The sequence below is a fragment of the Mauremys reevesii genome, linkage group 13, assembly GCF_016161935.1.
Source record: "Mauremys reevesii isolate NIE-2019 linkage group 13, ASM1616193v1, whole genome shotgun sequence".
Lineage (NCBI taxonomy): Eukaryota > Metazoa > Chordata > Testudines > Geoemydidae > Mauremys > Mauremys reevesii.
The window spans coordinates 33,022,870-33,045,603 of record NC_052635.1 but is presented as its reverse complement, the minus strand read 5'-3'; the positions used below and the strand labels follow the sequence as shown (position 1 = coordinate 33,045,603).

The window sequence follows — 22,734 nt, the reverse complement described above, 5'->3', positions numbered from 1 at the left end:
TATTTTACACATGGGGTGCTGAGGCCAGGAGATCAAATGACTTGGCTAAGATCCAACAGGAAATCTGCTTAGCACAGCTCAGATTTGTCTAGAGACCCAGGCTCTGCTTAACCACACAACCTTCCCATTCATATACAGAAGCACACACTTCAATCCATTTAAGAAGTTACCTCAGTAATTTTAATGATTTTTAGTACATTATCTTCCACATTACAGCAGTGGGTTGAACCCAGCTTGCATGGAGGTGAACAGCTATTATGGACACAAAAACATTTCACATAGTATGTTACTGCATAAAAAGACATCAAGATCCATAGATGGTCAATCCCTTCCAATGAAATAGCTCATGAGTTTTGAGGCAATAAATTACTAAAGCCCCTAGGCATCTCTTAAGGAGGCAGGACATGCAGTATTTCTTACTCCACACAGAAAGAGGGAAACTTGACCATGAAGTCATTGCAGAGCAATGTGGACAACAGCTTAGACTCGGGATATTTTGCTGTCACTTTGGCAAATGTTCGCAATATTAACAGAACTTGCTGCTACTTCACAGTGCAACTTCTGCTCCGTGCTGACATTGACAACTCCTTCACCTGTCAAGGGAAAGTCAAGATTTAGTCATATGAACTCTGCCTATTTTACAGACCGTTAAAAGCAGTTCTTGTCACTTTGCACTTCTAGAGTGACACATGGGAGTCTAAGCCAGGACTCAACCTTGTGTGTTTGTGTTCTCCACAAGCTAGAATAAGGAGCAGCTACTTCTCTCTCCCTATCAGAGCATTTTAAGACCCAATGCAGCTACAGCAGTAAATGCAAACTTAGTACAGCAAGACACTCACATAAATCTGCTTTTTCAGTTCATTATGTTTAAAGCTTTTTGAAAAATTAAGACACAAGCGTTTGCTTCTTCATAAGAGATTGAACTTTTCAGTCCCCTGTTTTAAGATATTGTTGTTTCCCAAGATAAAGCAAACAAGAAAACCAGGGCCATTTTCTGGGCTTGATGAAGGGAAGCATATAAAGGAGGCAAACACCTTGAATGAAGAGTTGAGGCACACAATAATGATCTTCAACAAAAGCTCTTTTTACTCACTAAAGTTAAATTTGCTGTTAAGACCAGTTTCAAGGTAATTTTGACTAAATATCATCCTTTTCCCCTCTTAATTGAGCTTTCCACCCACAAGTCCTGTGACATGAGCACTAATCACTAAAGGGGATTTAAATCGAGATGCCTAATTCCCATCGATTTCAATGAGAATTAAATGGTAAGTGCTTTGGAAAATCTCACTAGGCACCTCTCTGCATCTTTAGGGATCTAATACCTTTTTAAAACCTGACCCATCTTCAGTTTTTCAGGCTGGATGGGACCTTAAGTACTAACAAGTCTGCTGATGACCCACCCACAAACACATCATAAACAAGTGAAAAGAGCAGAAACCCCAGCCATACCCCTCCCCCAAAAATAAATTCAGTCACTTAACACAGCAGTAATAGCACACAAGCTATTTTTACAGTCAGCTATGCCAATGACCTACATTTTGTTTTAGACTGGTATTAGTCGTCTCTGCAGGGCCCATAAAAACATGGATTGTGGTCAATATTGATCAGTTAGAATCATAGAATATCAGGGTTGGAAGGGACCTCAGGAGGTCATCTAGTCCAACCCCCTGCTCAAAGCAGGAGCAATCCCCAACATGTCCAGGTTTTGGTTTTCCCCCACCCCGCCCAAAACCTTTCTTCAGATATCAGGTTTTCAAAACTTTTTATCATTTTCGTTGCTCTCCTCTGGACTCTCTCCAATTTGTCCATCTCTTTGGACAAAATGATATTAGCCTTTTTTTTTTTTAACCACACACAACCGCATCCTATTGCAGCCTCATATGCCATTTGTGATCCCCTAGACCCCCCTGCCTAGCCAGTTATTCCCCATTTTGTAGTTGTGCAGCTGATTTTTTTCTTAAGCGTGTTTTTCTTTGTGCTTGTCTTTACTAAGTTTCATCTTGTTTGATTTGCACCAGTTCTCCAATTTGTCAAAGTTGTTTTGAATTCTAAACCTGTCCTCCAAAGTGCTAGCAACCCTTCCCAGCTTGGTGTCATCCACAAATTTTATAAGCATAACCTCCACTCCGTTATCCAAGTCATCCATAAAAACGTTGACTACTACTAGACCCAGGACTGTTACCCACAGGATCCACTAGATATCTCCTCCCAGTTTGATAGCAAACCATTGATAACTATTCTGAGTACAGTCTTTCAACCAGTTTCGCATCCAATTTATACGGTCACCTAGAATACATTTCCCTAATTTGCTTACAAGACTGTCATGTGAGACTGTGTCAACAGCCTTACTAAAAATCATGATTGTTACACATGTTGGTGACTATATATAAACTATCTTCAAGCGTTATGGAGATGTGTGCAAAGAGCACCCTCAATTGCTGCCTGCCTTCAAAGTAGTCTACATTTATGTACAATCATTTTGGGCATACAGGCCTTGGGCATGGAGCACGATATATATGTATTTACACAGCAACATGAACAGGGAAAGCATCTCTGCATCTGTGGAATCAGACAGCCTGGCTAAAATGCAAGTTTTGGTCAGCATTGCCGATCTGATGGGGAAAAAAGTTTGAAGTCATCACATTCCACAGAATGACATGCCTTTCAGATTGTCAAACACTTTTTCCCCCCCAAAAAAATTAAAGCCCAGTTTACCTTAAGAAGATTCTCAAGTCTATGTCTATGGACAACGTAATAGTCCCTGCAGGAGAGAGATATTGTACAGGAGAATTAATTGACTTTCCAAGGACTGCTGGCATTTAAAATATTCAGTCTGCATCTTATAAAGGTTATGATCTACAGAGCAGCAAGTGGGTGCTTTGAATGACAAAGGATTTTATAGTCCACATTGAGTGCCACTAGTTCTTAAAAATTCAGTTAGATTACAAGTATCAAATTATGAAACAATTTTAAACAGCAATACAGGAGAGAAGACTTACTGCTTTATGCCATCAATAAATCCACGCAATGAATTATCTAGTCATTATTTGAACAAAACCTTTCTATTAGGACTTGAGATCACAAATGTGAACACTACAGAGTACATCTTTATGCACACAGCACACTTCCATGCTGCAAAATTTGCCTTCACGCTATATACAGCTGCACTAGCTATCACATGCCCTGGCTGTCTGCACAGCCACAATGGCCCTGAAAGTTCTGTACCTGGCACCACCATCATCATAAGTCTGGTTCCGTAAACTGTTACGCAATGCTGGTAACTAGGCCACACAGGTTACTCTAAACCTGGGAAACTCACATTGGCTTTGCTGTTCACTTATTTATAGACTTGGACAGAGCCACTATGGAGCTATTTGGGCATAAGCTTTCATAGGTTAAAAAAACCCTCTTCAGGTGCATGGATCTGAAGAAGTGGAGTTTACCCACTCCCATCCAGCAACCTGAGCAATGGTGGATTGGCTGGGCCCTGGCTTTTTGTGTTCCTCACCACTGGACATGCACTGCTGTTTACTCGCAGTATTTGCCACTTAAGGCTGGCAGACTTGGTCAGCAACAGACAATTCGGGGCAATGGAGGGACAAGATATTTCTGCAGAAAGGACGCATCCAAAGCGAAAGGGCTTTTTTTTTTTTTAAATGATACCTAAATAGAATGTTTAAAAGCAAAGGCTGCAGTCACTTCTACTTGGGAGGTGCTATGCACAAACTTCTAGCCTGAGAGGCGGATGGATTAAATGTTTGTCTTGTCTATTACAGCGTAAACTCTTCAGGGCAGCATCTGTCTACTATTGTTTGTACAGGGACTAGCATAATGGGGCCCCATTCTCAATTGGCCCTTATGCACTACCGTAATTAATAATAAGTAAGTGGGATACACGACTGGGTTTAAAGCCAGTCTCTCCCTTGTAGGGAGAAGTTATTTGAGATTGCTGTCCGATACTGAAAGATGTTTATTCAGAAACTTACCACTCTCCCCTATTAATGGCTCACAAATGGCTTGTTAACCAGGGCAGTGGCCTCTCTTTCCAAGTCTGCTTCAGGTCATCATGTCACCTTTCTCTCAGTGAGCCAGGTCTCCCAGGCTCATGCTGCTCCACCTTGCTGCCATGGACCTAAAAAGTACAAAGCCATGGGGTGGGATTAATGGGGCGGGGAGGGGAGAGGAGGAGGAGAAAGGGTCATTCCCTGATGGTGTATCAGACTGAATCTGGCTAAAGCAATGAAAAATCAACACTGTCGCTCTGATGGGGAAAAAAGTTTAGTCATCATGTACACCAGCAAAATCTCGAATGAGCTAGAGGAGGGAAGTGCCAGGGCAGCATGCAAATGACACCCTAGTTTGCATGCAGTTTCAGCAAGACAGACACATGTGACCTATGTAGCTGACTGGTTATCTGCACATTAGGTTGGCATACAACTGTACAAATACTCTTTAGGGTGACTTGTTAAAAAAAGTGCACCAGTTACATGTTTCAGCCAGAAAACTGTGAGGATCTAGCATCCATCTAAATTAGAGACTGCAGCACCTTAGATGTTACATTGCTAAAGCAATGCAAGCTTTAGAGGAGCCAGTTGTTTGGTCACGTGTGGGGAAGGGAAAAAACATGCTGAGAAACAGGGGGAAGAAATGAAACAGCAGCATTATAGGAGCAGATAAGGTTGGTGAAAGAGCAGCACTTTAAAGATGGGAGCCTAAGATAGCAAAGAGAGACTAGGATATTGGACCGAGAAAGTGGCAAAAAGGATGCAAAATAAGAGTGGCTTACATCTGCTGGCTGGGGCAATGGTGGTTTGGGGTGTGACAATTTACCATGGAGGGGGCCATACAGAGCATTAAGCTACTTAGACTGTAAACTCTTTGGGGGCAAAACCATTTTTGTTCTCTCTGTACCATGACTGCTTAGTCCACCAAGTTAGCACACTACAGCCACCCCCACCTGGGCTGCCCTAAGCAAAGCTTCACGCAGTATTTACATGCAGGCACCAAGAAACGAACTCGTAAAACAGCAGCGAAGGGTATTTATTGCTAGACGGACTTACCGCTGCCTCCCCCACCAGGGGCAATGGGCACAGTGGGTTCATAACCAGAGCAGCGCTGCTTCCTGCTGGCTCTCTCCTGGGGCCGCGCCTGGCATCGCTCTACCAGGCCGGGTCTCCAGCACATGTTGCTCGCTCCTGCTTGCCGGACCTGAGAAGCAGAAGACCGAAGAGGCGAAAGAGAGTCAGCCTCGCTGACCAGCCGGCGGGAGCGAAGCAAAGGCCGCCTCCCCGGGCTGGCGCATCAGACACAATCTGGCTTAGAGCAGCGAAATCAACACTGTCGCTCTGATGGGGAAAAAAGCTTTAGTCATCACGTGCACCAGCGAGCCCCCGGGCTGGGGAGCGGAGAGCGGCCAACCCGGGCAGCGGCCACACACTCCCGGGCCCTCTTCCAGGGGGAGCGACAGTCCGCTGGGGAACGCGGGAGCGGCCTGGAGGGCAGACGCGCACCCCGAGGTGCAGCCGGCTCCCCGCCGCCCCTCCAGACGGGACACCCCGTCAATACAGGCCGAGGGCAGCAGTAGGGGCTGCGAGGCACTGCTGGAGCTGGACAGGGGGAAGCCACCGGCGCGGATGGCCGCGGATGGCACTGGATTGTACGCGCCCGCCCGCCCACACAAGCCACTCACCGCTACTCTCAGCGAAGGGAACGGAAAAGGGCAGGTCTGCTTGCAGCGCGCTCTTATATAGCGGACGGTGCCTGACTGCGCATGCTCCACGCACGGGTACCTGGGAAACGTAGTCCCAGAGGAGCTGTCTGTGTCGGGCCATGCTCTCGTTTCACCACGCCGGGGCTCACGTGTCTGGGCGCTCCCTCTCCGCTGGCCAGTCAGACACAGAAAGGCTGAGCACCCCACGACCGCCTGCCCACAGTTTGTAGGAGCAGGAGATGGGCCTGGGGTTAAAGGGTCTGGTTTGTCCCTTCTCTACTGCAGCCAGACACCAGGAGGGGTCTGGGTTGCTAAAGCCCCATCAAGCAGGTCCTGTGCCAAGGTGGGCCTGAGACCACCGGGCGGGAGTCTGGGCAAAGACAGCAAAGATTAAGTGTAATGGGTCCTGGAAAGCAGCGTGCCTGTTCCATTCCAGGCCAGTGCTTTGCACTAATGGCAGTTTTCCCGTCAAAAGCCGGCAGGACTCTGACATTTAGCACATCAGTGGTTTCTGGGCAGCAACTGGGGCACTCCACAGTTCAAGCTTGTGCGACGTTTCATAAATGAAACGCTCCCCAACTGTTACACATTCAGTAAATCCCTGAGCTGCAAATCTAAGGCCTGATCCTGCTGCAAGCTGCTGCGTACTCTCAATTCCTGGTGAAGTCAATGAGAATCGAGGGCAGTTTGCACCTTGCAGGATCAGGCTCCTAATCAGGGGCAGCTCTTATGTTTTTTGCTGCCCCAAGCACGGCAGTCAGGGAGCCTTCGGGGACGTTTCTGCGGGAGGTCCGCTGGTAATGCAGATTCGGCAGTGGTTCTGTGGGAGGTCTGCCCCAGTAATGCGGATTCAGCGGCGGTTCTGCGGGTGATCTGCCAGTCCCACGGCTTTGGCAAACCCGCTGCCAAATTGCCGCCAAAGCTGCGGGACCGGCAGATCTCCCGCAGAAACACCACCAAAGGCTCCCTGACTCCCGCCCTCACTATGACCAGCAGGCCCCCCTGGCTTGCCACCCCAGGCACGCGCTTGCTGTGCTGGTGCCTGGAGCCGCCCCTGCTCCTAATGCCTCCATTGTAGTACAGATCCCTCTCACTTATTGGTAGCGGTGGCAGGCCGGCCAGTATAATCTCTTAATCCTGCATTTCCCTAGATATCCTTTCTGGACTGTGCTGTTGGAGGCTTCACTACATTGGCGTTCCACAGGCTGCTCCTATTTTAAAAGAAAAGAAACAATGGGTGTGCTTATAGATTTTCTGCTCCTCACAGCTAAAGTTGTGGGCTATATAATCCAGTCCCTTGTGCGGTGGATAAAGAAGCCCACAGAGAAGAGAGTCACCAATGAAATATGTTTAATAACAGGTACGGCCAGTGCAAGAGGACTGGGTCGGCGTTTTGCTTTAGAACTCGCCCAAAGAGGTGCGACGCTTGTCCTGTGGGATACAGACACAGATGGTAATGAAAAGACTGTGGTGCAGGTGAGGGAGCTGGGTGCCAAGGCTTACGCTTACACCTGTGACGTGAGCCAGCGAGAGGACGTCTATAACACTGCAGAGAGAGTGCGTCGGGAGGTGGGAGATGTCACCATCCTGATAAATAATGCTGGGGTTGTAGCAGGGAAACCAATCTTGCAGTGCTCAGATGAAATTCTGGAAAGGACCATGAAGACTAACTGCCATGCACATTTCTGGGTAAGTGTCATTTAGTGCAGAAAACCAAGTATGAGATGATTGAGAGTCAGGGTGCCCTTGTGCATCGGGCACAGGCTTGGAAGCAAGCCCTGGTTTCAGTTCCTTACTCTGCCTCTGACCTGCTGTCTGACCCTAGAGAAGCCACTTTACCTCAGGAGCTGTCACTTGACACTTTACCTCAGTGTGCCTCTTTCGCTTATCTATTTATGCTCGTTATTAGAGACAGGGTGGGTGAGAATGTTTTTTATTGGATCAACTTCTGTTAGTGAAAGAGACAAGCTCTTCCTTGGGTCTGCTCTTTGTAACTAGGACTGACTCTTACTTCTCACCCTCCAGCACGTCCGGAAGGTAACCGATTTGGCCGATTTTAGACTAACGGCAGCAGTGAATTAGAGTGCAGAGCGGAGGGAGATGCAGCAGGGCCCCTCTACTTGGGAATTCACCCACCCCTTTATCCCTGAAGGCCAAAGTCTTGCCCTTCAGGACACGCTGGAGCAGAACCCATCCATTTGTTCAGGGATTTGGGACAGGGTGGGTTCCCTGTATTTGGGTGCTGTTGGTTCACTGTCTGACTTTGGATAGTGGGATGTCTCAAGGAGAAGGGGTGGCCCAGGGTGGTGGGCTGAGGGGAAGGGGCAGCACATTGCATGCTACTCCCAGGGGTTCGTGAGCAATGGCAGCAGGAGAGCATTGCATGACAGTGGGGCGGAAGGGTGGGGCGCTGGAGCCCGCCCACTCCAATCCCCATGATGGGGATGCTGTCATTGTCCAAGAGACCCAAGCTGCGGCAAATAGGTACGCCCCAGCCACTGACCGCTGGTCCCGAGCGCGCTGCACCATGCAGGCTGCCCGAGCTGGATGCCACAGGCCAGGCACTGCTGGTGATTAGAGCCCTGTATGGTTGTATCCGCATCCGATCCATTATCTGCAAAAATGGTCCGTGGAGATCCATGGATTTGCAGGGCTCTATAACTCATAGCATCCAGTTAGACCTTGAAGTGGACACATCCTGTTGAGCAAGCATCAGAAGCGGGATATTTACCACAATCTCTGCCTTCTAAATGGGTCCTGGCATCACATGGGCAGTTTAACATTTGAAATATTAGTTCCTTCTTAACCTTTTTGAAGACAGGTTGAGATTCCCTTTTCATTGGGAAGACCCCTCTACTCACTGCTAGAGTTCAATATTTTGCAGTACAAGAAATTCCAAATATATGAGTCAAGATTATCAATAGATCTCAAAGCACTCTGCAAAGTTGGATGAGCATCATTATCTCTGTTACAGAAGGGAAAATGTAAGGTTCAGAGAAGTTAAGTGATTTGTCCAAGGGCATACAAATGCAGTGAAAAAACTGGGACTAGAATCCAGGTATTCGAGTCCTGTACCCGATCCAATCTAGATCACACTAGCACCTGTATTCCTTCAGGTCTGTATATTAGTCTCATTTTTAGACTAGGTGGTTATACAATTTGTCATTTTATTAGTCCAAGATGAAATTTAGCATAAAAATTACATTTGGAGCAGCTATCCCCTAGCTAAAATTAAAAGCAATGGCAATCAGTCATTGTAGTCCAAGGCTTGATAAGGTCACCAACAGAGAACAGAGATAACCCCCATTGATTAGTATTACTAGTTTGGTACCTACTGTGGTGGGTTTATACCTTCCTCTGAAGCATCCTACCCTGGTTATTGAGAGAGAGAGAGAGAGAGAGCGCGAGCGCAGATACAATGCGGCAAGCTTCTCATGCTCATATTTTCTGAGCCAAAACATTAGAAAATCAGAGCACTGGATCCAAACCCATTAAATTATCACAACCCTTCCTACATGTGAGAATAGACTCTGTAATCATTTATGATCAAATATTTTACAGTTTACACTATGCAGAACCTCAGGGTCCCACGGGACACAGTTCAGGAGCAGATTGATTTTTCTATTTTGGGTTCTCGCCAAGGATTGTTATTAATTATTTGTGTTATAGTAACATGTAGGAAGTCCAGTCTTGTACCAGGAGCCCCTTAGCTGCTGGACAAACAGAATAAAAAAAAATACAGTCCCTGATTCATTCATTTCAAACTCACCCTAAGCAGAGTCCAGGCAAAAATAAATAAATAAAAATATTCCAGTTTTCCAAATCTATAAAACCAAAATTTTGAATTAGTTTTACTCAACATAAAAGTATTAATTTATGGCCGAAGATTAAGTCAGATTGAATTTCCCAGGCTTTGAAGTCTTGATAAGATCCCTTTAAATATTTCTCCACTAAGTAACGACTCTTCCAAAGAGAAAGGCATCCGTCTCGAATGAGAACAATGTGTCTCATAAATGGCACACTCAGACACGGCTGCATCAGTGATTTGATATCCATAGAGTCACCTTAGCCATGAGAACTGAATGGTCATCCCTCTGTTGCAGAAGTACTTTGACAGAGAGGGCCACATGGCATCTGTGAAAATACACTGAAGGTATTTCTCAGGCTGCATTGCCTGGGCAGTGCAAGCGCAGCTGTTCGTGTTTAGAAAGGTCAGCCAAGCAGAGTGTTCCCATCCCTGTGATAACACATACATGACAGGGTGGTTTCCAAGGTAGAACTGTAAGCTGCTTCCCAGAACTTCCCTGGTGAATGAAACCTCCTCTGGTGGCCAGGCTCAGATCAACAACAAAAGAGGTGGTGTTGAAGGGATAGTGCAACACAGCACAGCAAGGGGGAAAGCTGAGGAACCCTCCCCATTCATGTTTTGGCTTCACGTCTATGAGCTTTGAGAAGCAGAGTGATCTACTGGAACAAACAAAGGATGAGGAAGGGAGCAGTCCTGGGTTTCACATCCCATTGTGCTGATGACTCCCTCTATAGCTCTTACTTATGTAACCACTCTGTGCCTCAGTTTCTCTCTGTGTAAAATGAACATTGGTTCTGCTGAGTAACCAAATATAGCCATTTGGATGCTCAGATCTACCAAGTTACAGGAAGCTTTAGCACAATTTGACTTGCCACACTGGTTTTTCAACCAACCAATCAGCCTATGTTTCATAATTGAGATTCTCGTGACAGCAGCCAAATCAAAACCAATCTGAAGAAAAGTATGTCCCGAAAGCCTAGTGGATGGAGAGGATGGTTTAAGGATGTTATTTAAAATCTGACAAGAGTGCAAGAAGACATCCTGCAAATGTGTGAACTAGGATATGAAAATATATCCATTCTCTCTACAGAGCTAGCCAGAGAAACCCGCATGAGGTATTCTGTGCTCACTCCCTCAGAGATAACCTAATTTATGTGGTTTCACCCATCTCCTTATCTAGGGGATCACATGGAGATAAAGTGCTGAGTGCAAATAGCCATTATGCAAAACGTTATATTATAAAAATGCCCATTTAAATTCTGGTAATTATTGTTCAGTATGACTTCTGTTTGTAGGCAGCTAATTCTGGAAAGTAGCTTATCAGCCAGGACTTGGGGAATGAAGTCGGGATCCCATTAATCCTGGTTTCACAGCACTGAAAGATGAAAAGACAATCAGAGGAAGGATATTTTAAGAGGATTGTAGTGAAAACTAATCTTGTTACACGGCAAAACCATCTCACATGTGCAACCGAAAAGGAACTTTAAATGGGCATCAGTGTTTCCAAAATTGGCAGGATAGGGAAAGTGGGAGGGGCTAGGATAATCAAACACATGAGACACAGCTACGTTGGCTGGATTTACTTGATCTCCCTGGGTAACATTCAAATATTTTCATAGAAATCTCTTTGGCTGGAGCAGCGTTTAACTATGGTTTCTTAACTCACTTTGGGTTGATTGTAGCAGGGCCCTTATGAAGGCAGAGTAAAGTTTGTAAGTGCATGATAAATGGTCAGAACCCACCTCAGCTCCCATTGTTTTTCACTTTTGGATGCAGACAGAGCTCCTCTCTGAGAGATTCACTGGCTTCCAGCCAGCTTATGAAAGCTTTGCTGGATTCCAGCCATTTACCAGTGCATTACCCAACAGAACACATCTCCCAAGTGACAGCGGCAGGGTTGTCAGAGTGCTCACTCAAGGTAAAGATGCTTCTGGGCTGCGTCTGCATTTTAGCTTTATCTACATTAGAGGTGGTTGTTCTCCTGCCAGTGTCTCTCCACCAGTGGGAGCAATGATAGGAGTGGCTGCTGGCATTGGAACCACTCTATTGTCTAAGCCTGCACAGTGCGGCTCTAGCCAACGGGACGGTTACAAGGCTGCTGGCGGCCTAAATTACACTGATGCTCTCAGTGCTCTACAACAGTGGTTCTACAACACTGAGGTCTTCCAGGGGGTGCGCATCAACTCATCTAGATATTTGCCTTGTTTTACAACAGGCTACATAAAAAAGCACTAGTAAAGTCAGTACAAACTAAAATTTCATACTATGACTTTATACTGCTCTAATATACTATACACTGAAATGTAAGTACAGTATTTATATTCCAATAGATTTATTTTATAATTTTATGGTAACAAGGAGAAAGCAATTTGTCAGTAACAGTGGTTGTGACACTTTTGTATTTTTATGTCTGATTTTGTAAAGCAAATAGTTAAGTGAGGTGAAACTTGGAGGTACACAAGACAAATCCGACTCCTGAAAGGGGGTACAGTAGTCCAGAAAGGTTGAGAGCCACTGCTCTACAATCTGGAAAATCTCATTTGCCGCTGAACATTAAAGGGATGCGTTTTCAACAACCGCTAAATGTGAACGCCCTGTACTGGCAGACTGTCATTCTTTTGCTCAAGTGCCCAAATAAAAGTTAATACAACAAGAGCAATGTCTGAGTTGCCAAAACTGACCACATTGGTTTCTGCAGGATTCTTAAGTGTTTAGCATGTAAATGGCCAACTGCTAGATATGGGCTTGAACCAGAACCTTGGATCTGAACTATCCCAAGCTTGGATGGAGTTGAGATCAAAACAGCAGCTTTGGCCTCTATGTAATACAAGAAGCTAAACCAAAACCACAGAACCAAACACCCCCAAACATTGGGCAAGTTCCAATCCAGGTCGTAATTTTACAGCTCAAGCCCATCTCTCCTAGCTGCCTCACGTTAAATCACATGCATCGTTGACTTGAAAGCCATGAAAAATGTCTCATCTGAAAGCAGCAGTGTTGCTAAGGGGCTGCATGGAATGTTCATAAAAATACACCCGTCAGCATCTTTACTGCACATTGGGAAAATCTCCATGCAGCTGCCAAATCAGAAACATTGATCATTCGGAATAAGGAAATTGCAAATGCCTAAAAATCATCTACTCCACATAATGGAATAAGGGCGAGTAAAAGAAGCTGCTTCTCTGCAGTAATAGTTGAGCCATGAGTCTTAAGCTGAAGCTAAGAATAGAAATAAATGTGTGTCCTAGCAGCACATCAGCAAAACAGACCTTGGAGCTTTGTACCCACTCTTAGATGTGCAAGTGTAATAGGCGAATGGTGCACATGAATAAGCTTTCTTCCTTCTGTCCATACAGACTGTCAAGGCTTTCCTTCCCAAAATGATGGAGATGGACCATGGTCACATTGTGACGATAGCAGGATCCTTGGGACTCTTTGCAACAGCTTGTATGGCGGTCAGTAGCTATGGATCACCAAAGTGTGTGCTTTCCTTTCACCCCCTTCTCCCCCCAGCCACTGGTGCTGCAGGCCCCCACCTCCCCGATTCAATCAGGGGTATTTATGGTATAAGTCATGAAAAGGTCAAGTACTGTCATTTTTTGTTTCTTGCCCATGACCTGTCCATGACTTTTACTAAAAATACCCGTGATTAAATCGTAGCCTTACTTTTCAGTTGTAATTAATTTCATGGGTGTTCCTCCCCTCCCAAATGTGGTTGATAAAACAGAAGGCATCACTCAGGAGGAATGTAGGTTAGTGGCCCAAGCACAGCACTCCTGAGTTCTAATACCACCTCTGACACTGATACTGGGGGGCCTTGGGCAAGCTACTTAATCCTTTCCAGCCTCAGTTTCCTTATAGCTAAAAGGCAGAAAGTAATCATTACCTCCATCACAGGCACGTGGGAAGTGCTATGGCAGTATGGAGTTTCTTGTGGATTTCTAGATGTATGGTCCTGTATTCCCAAATCTCAGCACCTCATTTTTCCCCTTCTTTAAGATGGAGATAACAATGCGTATCTACCTGTTAAAGCACTTTGGAACAGTCAGAATGAAATGCAAATGTTATAACCTAAGGCACCCAAAGCCCATTGAAATTTAGTAGCATTTGGGCCCCTCGCTCTATTGGTCTCCTTTGAAAACCTCAGCCATAGTTTGCTGCATTGTTTTCCTGAGAATGGGATGACCTTTGTTAAAGAGCTGGCATGCATATGAAAATTCAGTGTCAGCAATTGTCAGCTTTGGCAAGCACCCCGATTATTTCCCCAGGATGTTTCAAATGTGTGTGTTGTGGAGGTCAGTCTATTATCCATATTAAAAACGTGGGGGGGGGGGTTATTGAGAGATCTGCTTATCAGAATAGCTTATTGGTGCTAAAACCTCTAAACATGTTCTTAGGCTCTGAGGTGGGGGCAAGTCAAGTGAGAGAAAATTACCTGGAATGTACAGTAAAAATAAGATATTAGATGCTAATATCATAGCAATCTGACAGCCCAAACAATGTAAAGGATGGAAAAATGAGGTCCCTGAAATTAAGAAAAACCAACAGGTGATTTTTCTTCATTATGGGGTTTTTATGCATCCGTTTTAAGTGCAATGACAATGTTTATTAGGCATTTGCAGAGTGTTACAGGAGCAGTATTAATGCAGAGGCTGGATTTTAAAAAGCTAGAACGATGGTGTAAATGCACCTCACTTCTCAGGTCTGCACTGACCTGATTTGTACGGGGAAGTGAGGCTCACAACTGTGCACACTTTTTGCAAGCAAAACTGCCCGTCTAAGCACTATGAAAACCTGGCTCTGAGTTGGATCCATGCCAATGGAAAGACGCCTATTGGGTTTTAGATCACATCCTTAGTTCATTGGCACCTGCAGTTTATCAGCAGGCATTGCTAGTAAAAGGCATTTATCCAGGGGCAAAGTAAAGACATTATCCTGGATCAAAGAGATGAAGGAGATTATAGAACAATATGGTGACTCAGAAAGGAGTTTAAATCTGAGGTAAAAAGGAAAAATGGTTTGAGTACAGCCAAACTCACTGAAACATGAGACAGCCTCCTTGTGTCCCATTTGCTTGGGACCATCATTTGGCTCAGAATATTGTTACCTCTTTTTGACCTGAGTAACTAGCCAAAGCTCAGGCCCAGAGGATGTTCCAGCTGTGAGCAGAAATTGATGTTGGAGTCTGGTACTTTCTCTGATGCTTTTAAAAAAATAATAATCAAGGAGCGTATAAAGTCCTGTTGCTCCTAACACAAGAGGAACCGAAAAACGGGATAGCTTCTTGGTTTACAGCCTCAAGCTTCTTTATCCAGCACCAGACCCAGAAGTCCAGGGTCATACACCCTGCTTGTCCAGGCTTTCGCTCTCCCAGCATGTCTTGCTTCAGTTTCTGTGTTCTGTTTCTGTCTGCACTTCAGTTTGTCCCACCCGCCCATGTTTAAACGTTACCCTGTCAATCCCCCGCCACCCACTGGTGCTGACTTCCTCCTTTCCCAGGGGGGGCTCAACCCTGCCCAGTCCCAAGCCCCGCCCCCACTCCACCTCTTCCCCCAAGCTCCCGCCCTGCCTCTTCCTGCCCAGTTCCACCCCTCCCCCTGAGGACACCATAGCCCTGCTCCTCGCCCCAACACCTCCTGCATGCCGCATAAGAGCTGATTGCAGTGGGCAGGCAGTGCTGGGAGGGAGGGGGAGCAGTTCATTGGCAGGGCGGCAAGCAGATGGGAGACTGGGGGGAATTGCAGGGAGCTGGCTGCAGGTGGGTGCTAAGCACCTACTAATTTCCCATGTAGCAGTAGTTTTGGGGAAGACTCCATTATGCCTTGTTTTAGGTGGGGCCTCTTAGCTGTTTCTTAAAGCTGTCTTAAGGGTGCGTCACACCCATCAGAGTTTCAATAAGATTTTAACCCAACCCATAACAATATTGAAAGGTGACATGTGGAAAATTAAGCAGGTCACAAGAGTCTCCATTTTCAGTATATGTTCAAGGGAATGTTTTGGTTCACTGAGCAAACCTACTCTGTGCAGAGAAGCCAGCCTCCGGCACTCCTGTAGCTAAGCTAGCAATTGCCATCTAATACCTGGGAGTGTTTCCAGGAGGAACAAGCCTCTTCCTCTCCCACTGGCCAAAGCGTCTCATTTTCTGCAGGATTATTGTGCGAGCAAGTTCGCAGCAGTTGGATTCCATGAAGCTCTTAGCCATCAGCTGAAAGCCAAGCGAATCAATGGAGTGAAGACTACCCTGGTGTGCCCCTATCTTGTCGACACAGGCATGTTCACTGGATGTAGAATCAGGTAAAACCATTTACATTCGACTCATTCGCAGACATATCACACCTGTCCAGCTGCAACCAGGGTCAGTTCCTCAGTTGTTAGGGAACCTGAAAGAACATCTCCAGCTGACTTTGTAGACAACTAGCATCAGCAGACACCCCCAATGTTTAGCCTTGCAGCAACTCTGCCCTGCTTCAGCCGCTCAGATAACGGAGCAATTAAACTCTCCTTTAATTAGCCTAACATACTTGTCCCTTAATATTACTGAATCATAGCAGTTTGGCTCACTAGTGTAGAACACTGACGTGTTTTTAAGAAAGGGTAGACAGCAAAATCAGAAGGTAAAGTTGGCATCTCTTGATAAAAGTAAAGAGAACTTGTAAAATCCTTACCTACAAAAATGAAAGTAGGAACCATCCTTTCTCTGAGGGGTGGATGCAAATGAGAGCGTAGGTGAGAAGAATCAGGCTAGAAATGGATCGTCTAGAATGATTGGACATGACTAAGAATCCAGGGGAAAATTGTAGCAAACTCTGGCAATTCCAAATTGCAGGAGCTGTCAGTAGTCACGTGTTCCCTCGTTAACAAAACACTTCAAACTAGAATGAACCTACTGGATAATGATACACTAGCATGAAAATAAAGAGTACCTTCCTGTAAGAGAGGGAGGAACCCTATACCGAAATAGATTTCTTCATTTTTAAGATCAGATCCACATTATAGCACAGGAGCAACAGACAGGATGCCCTTCTTGTATTACTGACTCTACCACTTTGAGATCTTGGATAAGTAACTTAGCTTCAAGTTTACCTATTTGCACAATCACAGGAGCATTAATTGCAAAGCACCTGGAGGCCCCTGGATGCAAGGTGCTAATTCTGTGCAAAGATTTTTATTAATGAAGTAGCCTGTATAGAATTTGCAAAGAGTGCATGATTCTCTGACCAGGGGATTGGGCCTGAATATCACAGGATATGAGAATAAAAAATTCCAGGTGATGAAACACTACAGGGTATATAGTATTTCCCACCCCCCGAAGTTATGTCATAAGCCAAAAGGTGACATACCTTTTAAGTGTGTTTTGCAGGGTTAGGTCTGGAGATTGGCCTCCCTTCTCCAGCCACGCTCACATATAACTGAATTTTAATGCTGAGCTCCCAGTTCATCTGTCCAAAGAGGACAAGCTCCCAGTAGACCAGAACTCAGCTAGAGTGGAGATGTTCAAAACTAACTACAGCTTGGGTACAAAACTCTCACGTATGGCTTGTCTGCAAAACAAGCGCTATAGTGGTACAGACGCAGCTAAGCCACTGTTGTGTAAGACACTTGTTACCATGATGGAAGGGTTTTTTCCGTTGCTGTAGTAAATCCACTATCTCAAGATTCAGTAGCTAGGGTGATGGAAGAATTCTTCTGTCAACCTAGTGGTGTCTATCCCGGGGTTTAGAGCAGCTTACTTCCATCTCATGGGTCACTTGCAGGTTTAAAGTAGTGTAAATGGTGACTTCTCTGTAACCTGAAGTCTTTAAACCATGATTTGAGGACTTCAGTAACTCAGCCAGAAGTTAGGGGTCTATTTCAGGAGTGGTGAGGTTCTGTGGCCTGCCATGTGCAGGAGATCAGACTAGATGATCACAATGGTCCCTTCTGACCTTAAAGTCTATGAATCTCTATCAGGGGAGTGGACTCTCACCCCCCCTGAGCAACATAGCTAGGTCAATCTAAGATTCAGGTGTAGATCAGACCTCAGATAGTAAACCTGTATTCATGACTATGGAGCACTACTCTCAAATGTGCACTGTGCTTAATGTTGGTCATTAAATTAAAACAAAACTGACTTTGGATAAACAGCTTATAAAAGGACCAGATTCAGCATGCAGCGCAATTCCATTTAAAAAAAAAAAATCAATGACATTGCAATTGAGAGAGTTGCAATCAACTCCTGCATTTGGCCCAGTTTGTCAAGGTGTATCACTTTAGGTAAATCAGGCAACTCTCTTTTTTGCCCGAATGAAGCCAGACTCCCAGAACAGTGCAGATTTGGTCTGCAGAAGCAATGCTTCATAAAAAAAAGAGATCACATGACATTGTTCTATTTGAGAGTCAGCACCTACAACACTTTGAATGGAACTACCATTACTACACAAATTTAAAGGCTCACTAAAAATGACAGTTACCTTTGATGTTAGCATAATATAAAGAACTCCGCAATTATTGCTAGTAATCCTCACCAGGAGCCAGAATTGTTTAAATTCATTTAAACCAAGAGCACCTGACGTTGTACATCACCAACAAGGGTGATATCTGAGCTAATGCATTGTTATCCTGCATATTGGGGGAATGGAAGTGCAAGTTAGTCAAAAATTCAAGTTAACTAAGAGTTATACTTACCAATGGAATACAATAAAATGAATAAAGTATAAAATAGTGTACAGGTACTCACCAATCCAGTAGTCGTACTGCACTGCCGAGTGGTTGGTTTCTCAAAGCACTTAGGTGTATATAGGTAAAATAGGTTATCTTATGACACTCCATATCACTATGGGCAGCGCATGGCATACACCCAGATCACTAAAAATACACTTAACATAATTTAATCTTTGGTGATTCAGAAGGCACTTCAGGATCTTGCAGTGCCTCAGTCATCATTATCAACATCAATCATCATCGTAGACGTAGGTGGTGTAGGAGATTGGGCTGAATCTGTAATGATTCTGATACACCCTGGAAGTGGCCTTTTTGAATAAACCCCCAGATATCAGCTTGCTTATGTGTCTTGTGCCTCTTTTGCATAAAAATAGAGTGCAGAATGTGCAATTGCATAACCTCCTGGGCAGTATTACTAGATTGAAAATTTGTATTGGGAGAGATCAGAAATGCCGGTTAATAGCGCTTTCCGGTTGATAAAGTGCAGGATAACATAGCTTTTACTGTAATTAGAACAGGTTGAGAGGTGTTTATGAACACCTTGGTTTATGAACTCCCCTGGATCTACCTAATACAGTTTAAAAGGAAAGGTTGACACTTTTCCTTTATGCAGTGGTGGTTTCAGAAGGGTTATACAGAATCTAATTTTCCCCAAATTACTGATTATTTCTTTCTTAATGAAACATTTACCAATTGTTTTTCTAGGCAAGAGCTGGATGCTCTTCTCTCTCCATTAAAACCAGATGACTGTGTGAAGACAGCAATGAAAGGAATACTGAATAATCAGCCCATAATATGTATCCCCAGAATAATGTACTTTGCAGTAGTTTTAAAACAGTAAGTATTTCCACTCAGGGAATTGCAGCTATGTTAATTCATTTTGATGGTACTGTTTCAAGATGCAGTTAAAAGTGAAATAATTGGCTGTAGTGTTATCTGACTATCCCAAAAGGGCTAGAACGTTCAGATTTAATAGAAAAGCTTATCAGAAGGTTCTTGGCCTTAGCATAGGGCCAGGGTCTGCTACTTCGGAAACCATGTTCTTCCCGCTGCAAAAAGATTGTTTTAAATATGCAAGACGCTGCACCTACATCTTATGTTTGAAACAGCAAAGACAATGGAGGTAAGATACTGTCAAAGGCTTCCTCAGATTGTCAGCTACATTACATTTAATGTTCAACATATCTATTAGCAATTTGCGGAATATGTCCTGAGATCTGACAGGGAGAAGATGGATTGTTTAACACTGTTATAGCTTTTCCACCTCTAATCTTATAAATTTTTAATATATTAGAATAGTATTAGTAACATACTAGATTATTTTCTTTCTTTCGATGGAGAAGGTAGCATAGATATCCTCTTAGGTAAGTTTTGTTCACTTTTCAATACATTTAGATGTAATCCACAGATTCAATCAAGGCCCTAAAAATGAAATGAATAATGATTTGAGAAAATTAACATCTTTTCCTAATTACTGAAACTTTATTTTCAGCCTCCTTCCATGGGATGTTCAAGTTCTTGTTCACAAGTTTTTGGGTATTGATAAGTGCATGCATCCATTCATTAGACAAAGGGAAGCGAAACACCATCTCATAGCAACAGGAAGATGAAGATTGATACTTGCATGGATTTATTAACAGCTTCTGGAACACTTTCTTAATCTAAACTCAATTGGGAAAACCAGGTGAATAAACTCACTTCAATGTAGAAACACTTAAGGTAGCATCTTATATTGATCCATACCTACAGGCTTTCAGGAGAATTCTGATGACACCAAGCATTTATGTAATAGCTACTACACACAAGGGGAGGGCTAGATGAAGGATATAAATACATGCATCAGCACTTGATGCTTGGTTACTTCACAGCACATAGGCACTTCTGAAAATCCCATCCTTTAGTCTTTATGCATTAGAGCAGGAAGAGATCAGGTCTTTGACTTTGCTCCACAAGCTGGAGTAGTATTTTGACCCAAAGTCCCAGGAGATAGCAAGGAGATGAGGAGAATAAGTCTTTCCAGGATTTTTTTTTTAATTCATTATTTTCTAGACTTCTTGGCCACCACATTATAAAGAGGGGGAGGGGTCATGTATTTTCAGACATGCTTCCCGTAGCTGCTTTTGGATGGGAAGTTTTATGCTGTATGTTCTCAGCTGGGGATATGACTAGAGAGCATGGAAAAGAATCCCCTCATGGAGCTGGATGACTTTTTTTGAATTTTAAAAGTTATGAGAAACAGGAAAATTTCAAAAAAATGATTTCCCCCCACCCTGTTTTTCATCAGCTATATCCCCTTGGTTGTGGGGATATTCCATTAGAACACTGGGAGAATCTTACAGGATGGCTGCTTGAATGCCCATTTTAGGACTTTATAGGAATACCTTAGTCTAATTGGGACTCAGAGGCCTTGTTAGTTAAAGCTAGGTGTCTGGTAAATACATGCTATGCACATGCTTGTTTTGTGATGTGGATAGATGCTGTGCCAGGGGAAGATCCTCCCATCTCCAAGACAGTTTCTTTCCCTGGGAACAGACTAGACAATTCTATTTTAGTTGCTGCCTGGACAGACACTTCACAGATGGGACATTTGTTTACATGCTCCACACCCTGCTGCTGTGAGACAGGGAGAGCCGACGGTTCCAGACATCACTGGTCTGCTCTGAAGTTTGGAGGAAGGGACCCTAATCTAAAGCTGCTCCCATCCCGGTAGGATTTGTGCCTAAAGGCAATGGCTGAAGAGGGAGTGCTTGCCTCAGCTCGAGGCAGACCACTTGGTGACAAGAGGAAGAGACATGGTTGAGCAGATAGGTCGTCTCAGTTCCACTGCACAGGAGGCAAACCAGTGCTGCGGATACAAGTATGAGAAACAGATGCCATTTATAAATGTTAGAAGACTCAATGTGAAGCTTGCCTTAAGAGTGTGTGTTGATTTCGATGCTGAAAGCTGGTGTAAACTGAACTCTCTCACCTACCTCACAGGGATGTTGTGAGGATTGGTGTCTATACAGTGCTAAGAACATGTAAAGTGCTATATAAATGCTATTACTACTATGTGAGAGAAAGCAAAGACTGAAAAGAAAGATCACTGTCTCAACTGCTATTAGTGTAATTGTTGAGAGTGAGTGGTAGAACAGGACTAGATATTTTAAATGTTAGATTTTCCTTACACTCAGTCGCGATTTGAAAGGCAAACTCAGTACAATATAATCTGTTATGAACACCAACATTAAGATCTGACCAGTCAGCACACACCTCATTTGGAACCAGAAGTACACAATCAGGCAGCAGCAGAGACGAAAAAAGCAAATACAGTACAGTGCTGTGTTAAACGTAAACTACTAAAAAAATAAAAGGAAAGCAGCATTTTTCTTCTGCATAGTAAAGTTTCAAAGCTGTATTAAGTCAATGTTCAGCTGCAAACTTTTGAAAGAACCACCATAAGGTTTTGTTCACAGTTACACACATTTCAGAGTTATGAACAACCTCCATTCCTGAGATGTTTGTAACTCGGAGGTTCTACTGTATGACTAAATTGCATGACTTTTTGGTCTGCAAAGCTTATCCCCTTGTTGAACGTTTGTTAGGTTCTGGGACACTGATATTGTTATAGTCAGTAACCCTAAACTTAGACAAAAAGATAAACCCAGGAAGATTATCCATTTGCTAGACTGTTTGATTAATGAGAGCAGAAAAGGCTCCTGGACTGGTTCGACTGTTTGTCAAAATCTCCCATTGCGTGAAAAAATTACTAAAACCAATTAAGCCAAGAGTCTGATGCAAAGGCATGTTTTTAGAATTTTAAATCTTGCAGTCTGCTTATATGAGGCTTATTAGCAAAAATAAGACTTACCAGAATTATAGACCTGCAGTGGGATTTTGACTTCAGTGGGATGAGTTTGGCCAGTGGTGAACACTGTACATTTTAGTCACATGCACGCACATTTTTAGGGATCTAAGAGGATCAAAGCAATAGGAGTTTAGCATAGAGAAAAGTCAGAGGCAGTGTTGCCTAGTGGATACTGGACAGGGATTCAGAAAACTTGGGTTTTATTTTCAGGTCTGCTACTAGCCTGCTGGGTGATGTTGGGCAAGTCACTTCACCGCCAAGTACCTCAGTTTCTCCATCTGTAAAATGGGGATAATGATATGGCTTCCTTCGTAAAGCACTGAGATCTACTAATGGAAAATACTATATAAAAGCTGGGTATTTATTACACACTTGTCCTATCCTACTCTGCATCAAGAGTAGACTAAATAGACAAAACCCAAGCAATAACGTATCAAAGCAGCTCAAATGAGTACAGCTCCAGGTGAAAAAAATAAAATGCTCTCCGTTTGCCCCACCTACTACCTACCTCCCCAGTAATCTGATGTCCTGTTATCTGGCTTTGACTCCAGGCTACTTGGGCCAGGGATCTTATCCTGTGTCTAATGTACAACATGCAACTATGGTGCAAGTGCCTCTAGGAATGGAGTAGGTATTTGATAGTATAGACATTTGATATTTTTATGCAGT

At 44.0% G+C, this 22,734-nt stretch overlaps 1 protein-coding gene, 1 long non-coding RNA gene and 3 other non-coding genes across 5 annotated transcripts; 1 reads left to right on the top strand and 4 right to left on the bottom strand.

Moving 5' to 3' along the window:
• Positions 1-153: 153 nt before the first annotated feature.
• Positions 154-5,728, bottom strand: LOC120381323. The gene is made up of 5 exons (XR_005588025.1): positions 5,690-5,728; positions 5,061-5,208; positions 3,987-4,132; positions 2,716-2,761; positions 154-593 (listed from the first exon to the last, which is right to left on the bottom strand). It is a non-coding gene; the product is annotated as an uncharacterized LOC120381323 (long non-coding RNA).
• On the bottom strand, positions 2,559-2,652 carry LOC120381346. Its single transcript, XR_005588033.1, has one exon. It is a non-coding gene; the product is annotated as a small nucleolar SNORD12/SNORD106 (small nucleolar RNA).
• On the bottom strand, positions 4,208-4,299 carry LOC120381351. The gene has a single exon (XR_005588038.1). It is a non-coding gene; the product is annotated as a small nucleolar SNORD12/SNORD106 (small nucleolar RNA).
• LOC120381352 lies at positions 5,293-5,384 on the bottom strand. Its single transcript, XR_005588039.1, has one exon. It is a non-coding gene; the product is annotated as a small nucleolar SNORD12/SNORD106 (small nucleolar RNA).
• Positions 5,729-6,943: 1,215 nt separating the features above from the next.
• On the top strand, positions 6,944-19,828 carry LOC120381035 (retinol dehydrogenase 10-like). Its single transcript, XM_039499062.1, has 5 exons — positions 6,944-7,399; positions 12,875-12,973; positions 15,667-15,812; positions 18,924-19,055; positions 19,711-19,828. The coding sequence occupies exons 1-5, from the start codon at positions 6,944-6,946 to the stop codon at positions 19,826-19,828; spliced, it is 951 nt and encodes a 316-aa protein (XP_039354996.1).
• Positions 19,829-22,734: the final 2,906 nt, after the last annotated feature.

Coding starts and splice junctions, on each gene's coding strand:
- LOC120381035 (XM_039499062.1), top strand. CDS start 6,944: ATGGGTGTGCTTATAGATTTTCTGCTCCTCACAGCTAAAGTTGTGGGC. Junction 7,400..12,874: donor ACTGCCATGCACATTTCTGG/GTAAGTGTCATT, acceptor CTGTCCATACAG/ACTGTCAAGGCTTTCCTTCC. Junction 19,056..19,710: donor TTTGCAGTAGTTTTAAAACA/GTAAGTATTTCC, acceptor CTTTATTTTCAG/CCTCCTTCCATGGGATGTTC.